General features: G+C 46.9%; 1 protein-coding gene across 5 annotated transcripts in view; it reads right to left on the reverse strand.

The window, feature by feature from the left end:
* NLRC5 (NLR family CARD domain containing 5) overlaps positions 1 to 16,077 on the reverse strand; it is a 51,740-nt gene that overhangs the window by 3,952 nt on the left and 31,711 nt on the right. For 4 of the 5 annotated variants that reach the window (XM_055726435.1, XM_055726434.1, XM_055726436.1 and 1 more), the window contains 19 exons: positions 15,721 to 15,810; positions 14,706 to 14,771; positions 14,122 to 14,205; positions 13,962 to 14,045; positions 13,254 to 13,340; positions 12,719 to 12,799; positions 12,124 to 12,207; positions 11,661 to 11,744; positions 10,925 to 11,008; positions 10,180 to 10,263; positions 10,004 to 10,087; positions 9,218 to 9,301; positions 8,209 to 8,292; positions 7,270 to 7,353; positions 6,272 to 6,355; positions 5,208 to 5,291; positions 4,957 to 5,040; positions 2,325 to 2,408; positions 1,127 to 1,210 (listed from right to left, as the gene is read on the reverse strand). In XM_055726435.1, coding sequence (XP_055582410.1) covers positions 1,127 to 1,210; positions 2,325 to 2,408; positions 4,957 to 5,040; positions 5,208 to 5,291; positions 6,272 to 6,355; positions 7,270 to 7,353; positions 8,209 to 8,292; positions 9,218 to 9,301; positions 10,004 to 10,087; positions 10,180 to 10,263; positions 10,925 to 11,008; positions 11,661 to 11,744; positions 12,124 to 12,207; positions 12,719 to 12,799; positions 13,254 to 13,340; positions 13,962 to 14,045; positions 14,122 to 14,205; positions 14,706 to 14,771; positions 15,721 to 15,810 — 1,584 coding nt within the window. The remainder of the gene's footprint in view (positions 1 to 1,126; positions 1,211 to 2,324; positions 2,409 to 4,956; positions 5,041 to 5,207; positions 5,292 to 6,271; positions 6,356 to 7,269; positions 7,354 to 8,208; positions 8,293 to 9,217; positions 9,302 to 10,003; positions 10,088 to 10,179; positions 10,264 to 10,924; positions 11,009 to 11,660; positions 11,745 to 12,123; positions 12,208 to 12,718; positions 12,800 to 13,253; positions 13,341 to 13,961; positions 14,046 to 14,121; positions 14,206 to 14,705; positions 14,772 to 15,720; positions 15,811 to 16,077) is intronic. The other variant, XM_055726437.1, reaches the window with a different exon arrangement.

The following is a 16,077-nucleotide window of genomic DNA, read 5'->3' on the forward strand; positions in this document are numbered from 1 at the left end:
GACAGCAAACGTGTTACTGTAGGGCTTGGTATGGTGAGCGAGGAGGTGGCATGCGAGAGAGTGGAAGAGGCAGCTTTGGGGTTTTGTCAAAGTAGGTCCGACAGCGAGACAGGAGTGAGGTATGGCCACATCTCTGCAACACAGCAGCAACTCAGCAGCTGTCTGCTCACTGAGATGGACTCATTCATCCAGCCTGGGAGAAAGATTAGGGCTCTGAAAAGTCCTCAGGCCATGAGGATCTCAGAAAGTGGAGGAAGAACCACGTTCCACAAAAGCAACCTGATTTACATAGACACCCTTCTTCATCTACCTCATTTGGTGGAATCTACCCCAGAGCTGCCCATACTGAGCCTCTACCTTGTGAGGAAGAGTGCCCCAAGGAGTCAAAGGCACTGCGTGCTGTGCCCACCAATCTGAGCAAGCACACAGGGGGGCCCAAGCTCCAGCCACGTCCAGAATCATTCCTCAGTGGCTCTTGGGCTGTTCTCACTATTGGGAAAACGAGGGCCAGTTTTGGGCCAAAGAGACAAGTCAGGTAGGAGCAGATACCTGGCTCTGGGACCCGTGTTACCAGAAAGTTATCAGAGGCACTCTCAGAACAATGATTTTCAAATGAGTGAAGGATGAATGGATCTCTCCTACGAGAGGTTTCTAGTGGAGTTTGATAGGGTTTGGAGATGGAATGACAAAGAGTGAAAAAAAAAATCAGGTGTCGAAGTACCTGCAAGATAAGAATCCCAGGACAGAGTGGGACAGGGCAGGAATTTATCTCAGAAGTGAAACCAGATGTAATGGGAGAAAAAAAAAAAACAACTTACAGGAAAAGATGCAACAAACTTCCTGATGGGGCCATTATGCAACTGGGTCTTAATTTTTGCCTCATTTAAAGCCAGGAAGCTTTTCAACCCCTTTTTCCCAGGACTTTCTGAGGAGGTACAGCTGGCCTAGAAACACCTCAGCTGACTCAGCTTGTATCTGCATTCCCTGCAATACCCTATCCCACGCCAGCTAAGCCAGCGCAGGAGGCTGGCACGGGTCATGGATCATGTCTGTCCTAAGACTGGTCTACTCGACTTGCCCTTGCTGAGCCGATACCCGGCCACCGAGCCCCGTGACACCCGCTCACCTTACGAACTGAATTTCTGGGCACTTGGCAAGTTCTTCTGCAAGCTTCGTGGCCCCACAGGCACCAATGCGATTCTTCTCCAGACTGTTTTGAAAACAAAAAGAGAGTTTTAAAATCCAAAACCAAACCAAGAGTGGAAAATAGCTGAATAATCACTGGCTCCTCCTCCTGTCCCAAAAGAGCTACACTTCTGCACAGGCACAGCAATACCATACAAGTTACCCCAGCCTCATCTTTAACACTGTGGACCTATTTGCGCATGAAGTGTGTGTGCACTTTTCCCTATGGCCTCCTCCTAGCAACAGGACTTGTAAGCATGTCTCTTGCCCTTGGAGTACTGTAACAGATCCTACTGCAAGCTCGGTGCCAAAAAATGCTAGTTATGACTTCTTCTGCCTCAGACACAATCTTCTTGCTTGCACCTGTAAAACAGCCAGGCTCCGCTACGTGGTTTCCCTGTTCAAGACAAACAAAACTCAGTTCCTGACCCTGTGGCCCACAGACTAATATTTTCATATACCTGAAAGACAGAACACTCATACCACGAATTCCAAAGGGCCAAGGGGAGGAAAGCTCCATGGACAGTTCTTGAGCAGAAGATGACACTCTCTCCCATCAAGAGTGCTGGGCTGTGCTGCCACCAGGCCAACACATAAGCTGGTGACATCGACCCCAGCTGCTCCTGTCCCTGCAGTTCCAGCACAGGAGCTGCATCTGAGCTTCCTGTGAGCTCCTGTGGCTGAACACCCAGCATGTCCTGGGGACGGACCGCTTGCCCTGCTGCAGGTTTTCACAAAGGAAGGCTCTCTGAGCACAGTACCCACCTAGATCATCCCAGACACTGAAGAGACATAAAAGCTTGCAGGAAGCTGCGCAGCGGAGGTCATGAGGTGACAACAAGTCATGTTCTAGAAATACTAGTTTGTCTTCCCTACCTCAACCAGGCGGCCTCACAGACTAGCTTCTGCTTAGATACCTAAGCTGCAAGCACCTTAAATAAAACAAGTGCTACTTTAATGCCTGGGTATCACCCAAGCAAGACTGGCCCTCGGTGCATGGAGCAGGCTAAGAAGTTAAACTGCAGAAGCCTGTCTGTCTGTTGTTCCTAATGTACGCCCACTTTTCAGAAGTCCGGTGGCTGAAGGCTCAATGACAGAAAAACAAGCCTTCCTGGGGTTTCTCTCAGGGCTGTACTCACTCTAACATCTTCAGCTTTTCCATCCCTGGAAGAGCACTGGCCAGCTCTTGGGCTCCTCCGTCTCCAAGGGCGTTCCAAGACAGTCTAAACCAGACAAGAAATCCCAACTGTGAGTCACTCGATAATCACAAGGGAAACAACAGCAGCATTGTGATACCACCACCCTCCATAGATTAGCCTGTTAACAAGAGCCTATCACCCCCTTATCATGGAAGGTAAATATTCCCCTGCTTTACAAGTGTAATTTTGAGGAGTTTCCTCAGTTTCACCATGTATTTCCATGCATGGTAAAGCATCAGGGAGTGTCACCACAGAGCCTGAGGACTGTAGTTATCTCTGGAGTCCTGCAGGCCGAGGGAATGAGATGCAAAAGATGGAAGTGAATGCTGAGCACACAGCTTTATCCCAGGGCAACTCCTCCTTGTGCTGATGGTGTTGCTGCTACAGCTAAGGTGCCTCTCAGATCTGCTCTTAAAGGTGCCTTTTGACTCTGAGCTCTTTGGAAGGATAGCTTGCAGGGCTCTTGAAAGGCTAGAGTTTTCACTTTCTGATGTTTAGCAAGTGAGAAAATTCTTCAGATCCTTTCTTTGCTAATGGCTGAACAGCCTGGCCTTTTCCCTCTCACCTGGAAAACAGAAACCTAACACAGTACCAGTCAGTGCTTCACTCGGCTGAATGACCCTGGGGCCATTCCTCTATGCAAGACTGGGGAACTCCAGAATTTCTGTATGGCATGTGGGAGCCAAAACAAAGGTAGGACAGGATCCAGCTCAAGAACTGGGGCTTTCCACCAAACAAGTTCACAGCCTGTTCTGGGAGTTCATGGGTATCTGCACATAGCTCACCATGTCACTCAGATTTCCCAATGACAGAACTCACTTGTGCCTCCATGGACACGACAAGATCCCTCCTTACACCACTATTACAGGAGAATCTGCCTATCTGTTAGTAATGAAGGAGTAGCACCTACCTGGTTAACTCGTCTTAGGGCCATGCTGCAAGCAACACACCTATGCACTGAATCTTGCTTTACTCATCCCATTACTCACTGGATTATTGCCATACCTCTCCTGGGTCTGGCAATAAAATCCTGGCTTTGACCTAATGCCCTGAGCCCTAAGAATCTGTTCTTCCCACACAAATACCTTCTGGGGTAGGGACAGGGAAGTCTGGTGGGCTTATAACCCATGGATCATTTTACTCAAGCCATCCATGAGGACTTCGCAGAACTGAGGCACGTAAGAGCAGCATGACCATCAAGTGCCACCCAGCTGGCCACAGCAGAGATGCCTAGAGAGCCTAGGTCTTGTAGATTGGCATCCTGATAGAAGAGTGATGTCAGCCTAGGAGGTCTGTGCCCTGCCAGCACCTCAGTCACTGTTAGCCTGCATTAAAGCTACTGGCAGCTCAGGATTGATGAGACCACTGTTGACACAGAAGGCTTGGACACAACTTATACGACCAATGTGATCAAGTTAGTGCCACTTCATTAAGGGATACACAGCAATTTATACTCTACAGATGCTATTAATAGGCTCACACCAATTTATATCCCCAGCTAAAAATACACACTCAACGCAGGCTTTGTTATGTAAAAGGTGACAGGTTAAACTACTTGTTCACACGCTTCCATCTCCCCTACGATTGGTCCCGGTGTGGTGCCCACACGCTGCTCCCCCCTTGTGCAGGCATCCTGCTTTTTCTCATCTTTCTGTCCAACTCTCTTATCTCTCTGCAAATACACAGTTTCTTTCTCTCCCTTGGCCTTGCATATGTCCTTCACAACACCTGCAGCCTGTTACAGCTCTGGCCTGCTATTACAACAAAGTTACTTGGTCTGGATTGCTCATAATATGTCCATTGTCTTCCAGCCACTCCACAGACCACTACTGACCCTGAGGGATCCTGTGTACTAGAATTAAATTTAAGGTACCTCTAGTGCAATGGGGCAAATTGCACGAGAGCAATTTGCTTTTAAACCAACATGAGCTTGAGCAGGTTCCCAGCAGACTCTTTGCTGGGGTTCTCTTGGGCAGATGAACATGTCAGAATGTAGTTAGCCCATCTATGCTTCTTATTGAAAACATGTTAAACATCCAAGCATCAGAGCAACCCCCTTTATTCCAGTGTGGAGAGCAAGATTGCAGCTGGCGGTCCACCCTGTTCGGCTACAGGCTGAATTCACTTTGCCTCAAGCTCGAAATTCAGCCTCTACAATCGCACAGAGAAGCTCCTGCCCTTCCCTGAGAGCCAGCTGTGGCCACCTTTTTAAAAAAATGGAGATAAGACCTGGACCATGGAGAACAAGATGGGGAATTGCCCTGCCTTGCAAAGCAGATGCTAAAAGACCAAAGATAACAGGCAGAATTTGAAGATGAGTGTTTCCCCCCATATTCTGTTCAGCTCTTCACATTCAGCTTCCAGTAAGTTGTTAGTTATACAAGGAAACTTTTGGCAGTGAATTTCATCAGTTGGTAAATTACTATTAGATTTATCACTAAAAAGTACTTAGTGGTAAGTATCAGTAAGTTTTTAGCAGGATCACAAGCCTAGTGCAGTTGAAAATAGGAGCAGACATTAAAGCAAGAGTGACACGTGTGTCGAAGGGTGTCCTCATCCATCCCACACTCACATTATCTCCTCCACGGAAGGGCACTGTTGGAAGCCGTGAGAAAGTGATTTTGAAGCATCATCCGTGATTCCACAGAGTTTCAGACTGAAGCAGAGAGGAGAGAAAAAACAGAGGGCACAATGTGCTGATATCAGAACTGGTGGGAAATAGAGCACCAGCACCAGCACTGTCTGCTGCCCTCCTGCCCTGGCAATGCTACGAACAAAGCCAGCCATGCTCTGCCCAGCAGCCTTCGGTGCCCTGGTACTCACTCAATCCTCCGGAGGTGTTCAAAGCATGGCAGCCCCTTGGACAGGGCATGGATGCTTCCTTCCCCAAGGTCATTTTCTGATAAACTGCAAGAGTAATGGGAAAACTTTGAGTGGCCACATAAAAAGCAGGTACAGTCAAAGAAAAGCCAACACCGAGATGTAACTATGTGAATTAGCAAGACAATAACTAGTACCCAGACTAAGTGAGGACTCTGGACAGTAGGGACAAGCCAGATTGGCACGTGGCAACCCAGGGTCAGTTCCCTGCTTGGTAAAATGGGAACAGCCCTGCTCTAACTCACAACATAAGTCCCTTCAGCAGTGAATTGCCTACAGATGGTAACATAGGGTTATACCAGTGGCTAAGATGAACAGACCTGCAGCACATCGTGTATTGCACATGAAACTGGAAATAAGAAATGATACTGGAGTCAATGACTGGTGTGACTTGAGAGGAAATGACGATAAGGAAGAGTGGGAAGAGGACATGGGTCTCAAAGACTCAGTGGGCAGCAGTAACTGCCTTCCAGCCTTTACCAGGGTGTGCTGCTCTGTTCTCATCTACCAGCAAACGCAATCCATGGCAATACCTCTCTTACTCTGACATACCTCACACCTGAATTACCAACACCCTAATCCAACTTGTTATTTAACAATAAACATGTAACAAAGAATGGTGGCATCAAGGATGCAGCAGGAAGAGTTAGTTCACATTGCCTCCACCCTTCCAGTTCCACAGTCAGGAATTCTATCACCCCCCAGGTTGCTGCATACAGCAGTTCAAAGGTAAGCCCAGCAAACAGCACTGGCAGACAAGGTTGAACATCTAAAGTGACTTAAGCTGCTCTGCAGGCTGGGTGCAGCAGTGGCCTTCAGAGAGCATCTCCTCTCATCCTAGGGAAGGTGTCTAGGATGGGTGGAGGGATCGCCCTCTGCAGAGTCACCCTGAGCATGGGAAGAGCCTACAGGACAGCCTCAGGCCTCTGAGCTGAAATGATTTCCACCCGCAGAGTTACCAGTCCACATATCTGGCACCGTCCCAAGCGCACCTGCCATGGCCTTACCTTATCTCTTCAAGCAACCCACATGCCACCAGGGCTCTGGCCAGCTCCATCCCTCCTGCTGGCCCAATGTTATTGTTCTGCAAACTAACAAAAGAAACATAAGCATTGGAAGATTATTTTAGAATGAAGCTGTAACAAAAGCTCCATTTAACTTGCCAAGAAGATAACTGCTACTTCTTTTGAACCAGTGCCCAGTGCTAGTAATAACCTGGGAACCTTGTGGATTAGTCTAAACAAAGGGGCCTGGAAAACAGGGAGGCAACAGTGGGGGGCCAGCAACATGGCCAGCACATCACATAGCTCCTGTTGCTGTCAGCTGCGCTTGGCCCTAAGGACATGTAAGTTCAGTGAATTTGCCCATGCTCACAAGGAAGGAGCACAGTCAGCCAGTCGTTGAAAAGCAAAGGCTGCATAGTACCACCAATACCTTAGGCACAGGCTGCAAAACACACCACCAGGCTAACTGAGCTCAACGAGCTCTTCTAGCTCACCAATTTCTTGCTTTGCTACTGTAAAACAGTATGAGAAAGACCTACATTGTAGACCCCTGGAAAGACTCCCATAAAAGGTTTAAAAATATAACACCACTGAGTTCATGGGGAAAAAAGAATCAGAGGTGCTTGCACAAAACAGTGAGGGACCACAAAAGGTGCTCATATTTATGCTTACATTACTCAAGAATGAGAGGACAGCCAGAGGCATCAGAAGCTAACAAACTCAAAACCAGTTTTAAGGGTTATTTTACAATTATTTTACAATTATACAATACCTGGTTCATCTCTAAAGTTAATGCTGCCAGAGATTATGCAAGAATAGTTAATGTGACTTGATGCAGCAGAGTAATTGCGGAGGGCTTCCCAATCCTGAGACACTTAAAATAATGTCTAAACAAGAGACCAGTGCACTACTGCAGTCTATGCTTTTCCCCATGCCTTCTTTCAACCATTCCACATATTCCCAGAATATCCAGCTTTCCTGGGGCAGAAGATGACACTTACTGCAGAATCTTCAGGTTGGTCATGTGAGGCAGACAGAGGGCAAGTTTCATTACCGTCCCGTCTCCAAAACCATTCCTTGATAGTCTGGAAGAAGTAGAAATAAAGTATTATTGGCAATGAACTACAGAGCCTCATTCCTCACCTGTGTCACCCACACGTGTACAGGACCCCCATTCCTCACCCACACGTGCACGGGACTATGCTGAAAGGAGCTCATGTCCATGATTCAAAGGACACTGAGGGTGGGAGGAAAGAAAACAAGGTTTTGTAATCCTGCAGCAGAAGTTAAACATGGAAGTAAAACTAACTTGTACTTCTCAGGAGCATGCTGATGTCCCTTTCTGACTGAATTGTCCTGAGCTGGGATTAAACTGAAACTGCATTTTTAAATATGTTCCCTTAGTCCAGTACACTGTAACCTGAAGGTTAAATGAACAGCTCCAGATTTTAACTGTAACTTTTTCTCATTTGTTGTTTTTCAAATTTTATTTATTTAATACGGCAGGGCACGTACGTTCTATGAAGTGGTCTGGAATGGAATGACTGATTATACATCTGGCCGAGTAAAGCCTCTATCTATGATCTTCCCTTCGTTTTTGCAGCTATATAGATCAATGGTGATTTCTTCAGCAACACAGGCACTGCGCAGCCCCTGTGCCCATGACACTGCCATGAAACTGCAGGTTCAGTTCTTCCCTACTAATGCGGTCTGTACGGTTCTGGGGAATCTCTGAGAGATTCCAGTGAACATCTAATCCCTAAGTGTCCCATATCCAGCACCACACATTCCTATCCCATGTAGCTGTGAGGGGTTACCCTGCTCTCATAAGAATCAGTGGTAAAACTGATCGTGGCTTTACTGGAGCCATATTAGATTTAGTTTCTGTGCCTTGATTTTTGCCCAGCTTCCTGAAAGGACATTGGAAATGACACACTTACAGTAACTCCTCGATGTGTTTGCAATAGGCAAAAGCTTCCATCAGCTTTTTCCCTCCAGCAGGACTAGGACTGTTCCCTGAAAGGCTAAAATAAGCATGAAAGATTCTCAGTGACTGAACAAGAACCAGAATGTGCCAGGTTAAGATATTACCCTATTTGCTTGGTGTGATGGGAGACTTGGGTCACTGCAGTGATGGACTGCATGGGGCTGCAATGGTGTGTCCAGAGGCACAGGTGTCTGGAAAACGACCCGGGGATTTGTAGTGTGGTTTTGTCAAGTGCTGTCACTCCTGTCCCTGCAGGTACTGGGGGAAAGGAGAAGTTTCCCCTCTCCCAGACACAACTGGGAAGTTCCTTTCCTTGTTCGAGTCATTTAATTTCAAAAAATTACAAAGCATACCCCAGAGTTGAGCCTAACAAACAGCCTGGATGCTCTGATTTCTGTTCCCTTGGAGAAAGGACAGTTTGAATCCATGTCTCCGAGAGACAGCCTTGTCTAAAGACTGCATCCTTGCTTTGACAAATTCTCAATTTCACCTCTACTTCTGCTAGTAAAAGAAAGCAGTGTAGCAACGCTGGGTGCCGCCACAGTGGGAACCCTACACAGCCCGAGGAAAGGCACTGTGTGGATATGAGATGTGTATGATTTCCCCACAAGCTTGCAGATTTACTTTCCAGGACACAACTGAGCCAGAGACCTCTCCATTCAAACAGCTACTGACAGCTGGCACATGCCCACCGCTGTCTCTGGGGGTGACTGCATGAGGACATGGCCATAACCTTCACTCTTTGCCCTGGCAGAAGTCGTCATTGCCAGTCCCAGATGTAGGTGGGGGTGGCAGAGAAGGGAACACCTTCCATTGGTTCAGTAAATTCAGGGTTTCGCAACATAGAAAACACTGGAAGGCAGGATGTTGTATAAATGAAGGCAGCACAGGGCTTCCCACACAGGGTTCCTCACCAACTGGGGCCATAACTGAAATGCTGCAAACAAAACAGAGGGACTCACTCGACTCTCTTCAGGTTTTGCTTTTCCATCAAGACAGCAGCTAGATTTATCAGGCCTGGATCTCCAATCTTGTTGTGGCTTAAACTTTAAAGAAGAAAGGCAGGCTGTTGTAAAGGAAAATGCTAAGTGCCAGACAAAGTACAAGATCTTCTATAGTATCTCCCATCTGCTGGATGACACCTCTCATCTTGGCAGCAGAATCAAATCGCTGCTTCTTTCAACTATCTCGTGAAATACTAATAGCTGTTAATGAGGCATTATAAAAAAATTGCAAAGAACAATCAAAATCAGTGGATCTTGTAAATGGATGGGCAATTACTTCAGCCAGAACACCAAGACAGGCAACAGGTGGTTATTATTTTCCAAATTACTACAGTGGAGAATGGACAGCATCTGGCTGGAGAAAGAGGAAAAAAAGGCAAAGCGAGCCTGGGGTTGACTCAGGATTCAGATCTTTTCAGAGTGGGGAAGTGCTGGGTCTGAGGCTTTCCCAGGAAAGAAGGGGGCCTCTGGCCCTGTTTTGGATTTGAGATTCCAGAGATTTAAACCCAGAGGCTGTTTAATCCATTTTCTACGTGACTGCATAGAGTGGGGTTAGACCAAATTCTCCTCTTCTGAACATCGAGTTCTGATTTCCTTGAGCCTAAGGTACCTTATACACAAGTATCCTGCAACCTCCCTGCTTTTGTTACAACATTGTATATAAGCACATTGGGGTCTCTCCAAATGTTGGCACTAGTGGTCACCTCTCTGCTGGTGAAAGTCTGCAAGAAAGAAGGAACTTACTTGATTTCCTCCATGTAGTGCATATTCCTCAAAGCTTCTGTGAGTCTGGAGCAGCCATCATCACCAATACTGTTATGGTTCAAGCTGGAAACAACATCACCAGGAAAATGAACATTAAGCTCCTGTTATTCAGTATCACAACCCAGGCTAGAGGCAAGCTGCAGTCACATACTTACATAAGCTTTTTCAGAAATGGCATTCCATGAAGTCCCAGCGCAAGCTTAGAAATGGCAGCACTGCTGAGTTTCATGTAGCCCAGGCTGAAAGATGAAATAACACAGGAACAACTAACTACCCACGGGCAGAGGAGATCAGAACAAGGGTGGAAGAGAAGTGGGAGTGTATTCTAGTCCCTGTGAATAGTTATCAGTTTTGCTCTCTAATGTAATTCTACTCAGCATGTTTGGATCCTGATAAAATACCAAGAGAATCCCAAACCTCTGGAGCAGGAACCCAGCCCTGCATGGAGCAAGGTGCCACTGTGACCACAAGATGGCAAAGCTCTCACAACAATGACACACATGGTCCAGAGGCACTTCATAACAGAAGGATGTAGGTGCCTGGAAAAGCCACCTGTGTGCAGGCCACCAGATCACCCTCCAGGACTGAAATGCTGGCTTTGGGACTGCTGCACAGGAAACACTGCCTCCAAGCTGGGACAAAATCCATGCAAAAAACACTACCAAAACACTTGATTTTTCCACTGGACACTCCCTGCCAGACTACTGATCTCCCTTTATCTCTCTCACTCATTGTTCACTGCAAACAAAAAGGAATTGTTTCTTCTTTCCTCTCTGAAGTCCTCCAGCCACCAGCAAAACTACATCTGTTCACAGTACAGGCAGAAGAGAGGCTGCAGTTTAAGTAAAGCTTCTAGAAGGACCCGGCAGACTCTGGACAGTTCAATAACACTACACTCACTTGAGCTCTTCAATGGCCTGGCAGTTCTGCAAGCCCATGATCAAGTAATCAATTCCAGTTGGTGTAATGCTGCTAGAGGTCAGCCTGCAAAACAGCAAGGGTCAAGTAAGAAGGTCCGGTCTCAGCACACTGAGAAAGAGGAGTTTACTTGACTGACAGGCCAGCTGCCCCATCCCAAACCCCAGCCAGCACAGGCATTGGGGACCAGTAAGTTTGAAGATATTTCCACACCTCCCATGTACAGGACTATGAGGACTAGGTAGTTCAGAAATGTTCACATGTACCTGAACCAAGCAGCACAGTCTCTGCCTAGGCCAGCCATCCCTCAGCATTTCTCAGCAGAGATGCCCTTTCTAAGCCTGCCTCTCGCTTACAGGCCGTTAAGAAGGCTGTGAAAAGCACCAAATGCTATTCAACACCGGGAGAAGCCCTCTTACACAGCAGGGTGGCATAAAGCTACCTACAATGTAAGCAACAGCCAAGGTCTCAGTCTCAAATTGCTTTCACTCCAAAAAAGGGGAGAGGAAAAAACCTCTAGACATGCACAATGGTGCCCCTACAACCACTTTTAGCGTGAATTGTAGAGAGCTGTTGAGTTTGCAACATAGACACAGCTCAGGAGAGGTCACAGAGCTCACGGCCATATTCCAGACAGCGTGTTTCAGAGAGGATCGGGGTGAGGCACAGAGCGGAGCAAACGATAAAGATGTGGAAAGGACCACAGACGGGGACATACCCAAACCTCTTCAGCTCTGGAAGAGGTAGCAAAATCCTGACTAGCATTTCTGCTTCATCGTTGTGGAGCTCAACATGAGACCATCTGCAAGAACAACAGACCTGCGTTATGTCCACTGATGACTAAAGGTTTGTACCAAGCCCACAACTAAAGCACACCAGTACTGGGACATCAAAGAAGTGTCACAACATTGATACTTGGCAAGGTCCTATGGGACCTCCCAGTCACGATAAGAGAGTATGGGTTATCTGGGCGCAGGGGAGAGATTTAGATGCCTTCAAAGGATAGCCCAGGAAGCCACTAGGTCTATGTGTCTTTTCTATTTTCCATCCAAACACTCTAAGTAGGGGACCCAGAGTGCAGGGACTGGGACCTTGCCCTGTCCTGCTGTGTGCTCTCCTGCAAACACAAGGACAAGCTACTCCCCTCCCCAAAAAATCCTCTACAATGCCTGGCAACTCACCTCAATTCCTGAAGCTGAGCACATTTTTCGCAAACTCTTCGGTAGAAGCAAGCGTGCTTGATTTCTGGCTCGTACAGATTCAATCTGCAGGATACAAATACACAACACAACTGCCAGTTACCAGCAGATGGTCGCTGCAGCATCTGGTGCCCCTTAGGGCCAGGGTTAGGAACAGATCACAGCTTTGCAAATGCCCACTCTGGGGTCTCCTGCCATGTTCCACCTACACCACAGAGTCCAGTGTAGAGAAACAACCCTTCGCCAACTGCACAAACCAGCTGCTGCCTTCTTCAGCCACACAAAGGGAATAAGACACTAATGCTGTTCTCCCTGTACACGTTCATATCTCCTGAGTGCTCCTGGTCCTGTGGGGGAGGCTGGTAGATTTTTTACCTCATGCAGGTCCAGTATAGGCCTGAAGAAGGGTGGCCTGAAAGACACATGCACGTGAATAAGGTTCCTTCCACATGTGGGGCACAGAGGCACTCAGAGACTGAACCTATGGAGACCAGAGCCCCAGACACTCAAGATATTTTTCACCCCACGGCCAGTTTCAGAACAAGCAGAAAATCATGACAAATAGTCACTTTCTCACCTGCTAACGACTGATTCCACCTTCTCCGGGCAGTGTGGGAACCTTACGCCTAGCTGGAAGAGGGTTTTATCTTTACATATCCTGGAAAGGCGGAGCACCAGAAAACATCATAAGCCTGTGAACTCTTGAGGGAGAGCAAATGCCATTTTTCATAAGAAAAATCAGGAGGACTGGATGGGGCAGGACTATGCTGGTGCACAAATCCTAACCAACCATCTCTGAAGAGGTTTGCAATGTTTAAACCAGTTCCAAAGCCAACCTAGTCTGGGCATCCCTTTCTCCCAAGGGAGACCAGGAACATGGTCTCCCTTCCACTAAACCTTCAGAAGTGTGCAACCACACACCTAATCACTTCTCTGTGCCAGACATTCGGGTCAAACTTGCTGCAAGCTGGCTAATGGCTTACAAATGCACTGGAGACAGTGAATAAAGAACAGAAGATCAAGTTAAAGTGCTGGCTTGAATAGCATTCCCTTTAAAGTATCGAGCTAAAAGAAAATATCTGAAAGATACCAGAACTTGAGGTGCTACTTACGTGATCTCAGTAATGTTTCCACAGGCCTGCACAGCCAGCTCAAGAAGGTTCATGACACTTTCTTCACACACCCATGGCTCTTCTATGCTGCAAAGCAGAATACAGGCAGCTCTGCTTTACTCACAAGCACAGATCCATCTCTGCCTCTGCAAGCTGAGGGCACAGCACTCTAATATTCATGGAAAAGCTGCTTTGCTCATCACAATAATGTCTACATAGGAAACAGGATGCAAACTGGGAACAAACAAAGAAGCAGCTTCCCTGCAGAGGACACCAGCATCAGCTTCCCTTCTGCCCACCTACCACTGACAGCAATAAGAGGGAGCCTGCCCTTTGTGCTCTAATGCAACACATTCTGGGAGAAGCAAAGAATTTGTTACCCAGGCAAACTGTGGGATGCTCTGGCAAGACCTCGGGTGAGGACACAGTAGGAATGTGTTCCCCAGAACTAGCAACCTTCTTTGTAAAGGCAGGTAGAGGTCTACAGAGACAGCACAGTTTATGGCCACAGCTTTACATGATGCTTAGTAGGAATCAAGGAGATAAAGCCAAAATACCAATAACTCAGAGTCATCCATGGGGATTTCTCAGGCCAGTGCTACCTATCTTTGGAAGAAGCACAGTTCACTTTTGGTTTTTATGAAAGGAGATCCTAGGTGATCAGACCAGCCCCACATCAGTATCTAAAACAGCACAGTAACACAGTACCTGATTTTCAGAGGATGCAGATTTTTCCTCAGTGAAAGCAAAAGCCTTTCTGCAGCTTGGACTGTCACGTTGTTATTTGAGGATCTAGAACCAAAGGTCATTGTAATGAAAGGCTTACTAATGAGCCCACTCAAATGGGTCCAAGCAGCCACTAACTTACATGTACTCTGTCAGACCAGTGCACTTTTCCAGGAGCAAGCACAACTTTTCCAAATGCTCTGGCTGAAAGTTGCACTCTGCGAGTCTGAAAGGATGCAAGAGAGAGAACAGTCTTAGTTCCTTACAAACAGTTCAGGCTTTCTGACCCAGAAATCTCAGGCATCACCACCTTTCCCCACCGAGAAAGCAGGATTGCAGCAAAACAAATGCCTTGCACGGCTTTCAAAAAAGATTGTGGCAACACTTCAAAAGCATCTGTTGAGATTTTCTGATACAGCATGTGTGTATGCTAATGGTGCGGCTTTTTGTGGCACCCTGTCTTGTGACAGGGACTGTGAGCTCATGTACAGGTTCCAAAGTGAGGAACAGTCAGTGTGGGATCAGTGAGAGAAAAGGGATGTGGGATCCTCTGTGATGTGAGAAAGCTCTTCTCAAAATGTGAATCAAAGGAAATGTATCATCTATTCGTGTAAAATACCACCACATCAGGAGCTAGGGACTACAAGAGGTTTTGTCTGCCTTATCCCTAGAAAAAGGACATGGCCTTTGTCAAAGAAAATATACAAAAAAAATCTGTACTGTTACCTCAAAATCTTTCTTGGGTCATCTCTGCTTGTCAACTTGATGATTAAAGTTGCTTTGGAGCACAAACTGCACAGAGAAGACACAAGTGTAAGATCTGGAGGGAAATTCAAACTATTTCTCCCGGTGCTCAGAACTTAATGAGACATCAAATTGCACAAGCAACACAGTGCAGCAGTGACACAGGTACTTGACCCAGCTCACCTCCCCCTACCAGCCCAGGAAAATGCTTCAATAAGGTTTTGCTAATGCTAAATTAGCATAAAGCAGCACCGGTGGTTGGAGAAGCAATCCTGATCTGATCTGCTTTTGTCTGCCTCCTCCTGTCCCTGCACTCTCTGCCAAGCCATGGGGAGAGCTAAAACAGGAGACGGATCTGCTCTAAAATAGCCCAGCCAAAAGATTCAGCACTCACATTTAACTGCAGGAATGAATGGAAATGACCTGGCTAAATTTGATTCATGACAGACCAGCTGGTCTACCTGAACATAAACATTGATAAGGGCAGATGTGCAGTGCGGCCCAGCCTTGTGAATTGAATCTGTGAGAAAAAGCAGTTCATGCCAGTGCAACAAGCCCGGGAGCCATGGGCTATTTTTGCCAGAGAGGAAAGGAGATAAAAGACACAAATCCAAGTAAAGAACATCAGAAATTGTTTTCAACAGACTCACTCTGAAATCTCAATATATTGATGTGAATCAGGGACCACACTTTCAGAAAACAAACACTGATTTTTGCCTCAAAGAGGTTCACTTACAGATATATACGTGACAACAATTACTACAGCTGAATACCTGTGTCTGTACACAGAAATAACTTGGCCCATGGAGTAACGCTTCTGTTTGCTTCCTCCTTGGCAGCTACATTTGGCCAGTAGAAACAGACATGAACATAAGCTTTGCATGCACTTATATGAAAATATGGCCCTTGTCATTATTACCTGAAGATCAAAATCTTTTGATAATTAAGAGGAAAACATGCAGTGAATAATCAGAAATTACTTAGGGGAAACACACACCTGACTTGAACTTCACTGGTATTTCCAGATGTGGCAAAGGCATTTATGAGATGCAGAACTCCATCCTGAGAAATCCTATTATGGCTGAGACTGCACAGAAGAGAAGGAAGGTTTTTCAGGTGTTAAGACTCAGGGTTGTCCCCAGGCTCCTCAGCCACAGAGGCAGAATTCAAGCTGGCACCAAAGGCAGAGCAGTTTGTGGGGTGCTGGGCCCCTTTGGCTGCGCTAAATGCACCAAACCCCTCCAAGGCACAGCACTGACAGCTTGGGTGACACAGCAAGTGCAACTGGCCTCTGGCACTGCAGAGGCAGCTACCTGCTGGAGCAGTTGCTTCCCCCCCCAGAAAGGGAAGGGGA

The sequence above is a fragment of the Falco cherrug genome, chromosome 14, assembly GCF_023634085.1.
Source record: "Falco cherrug isolate bFalChe1 chromosome 14, bFalChe1.pri, whole genome shotgun sequence".
Lineage (NCBI taxonomy): Eukaryota > Metazoa > Chordata > Aves > Falconiformes > Falconidae > Falco > Falco cherrug.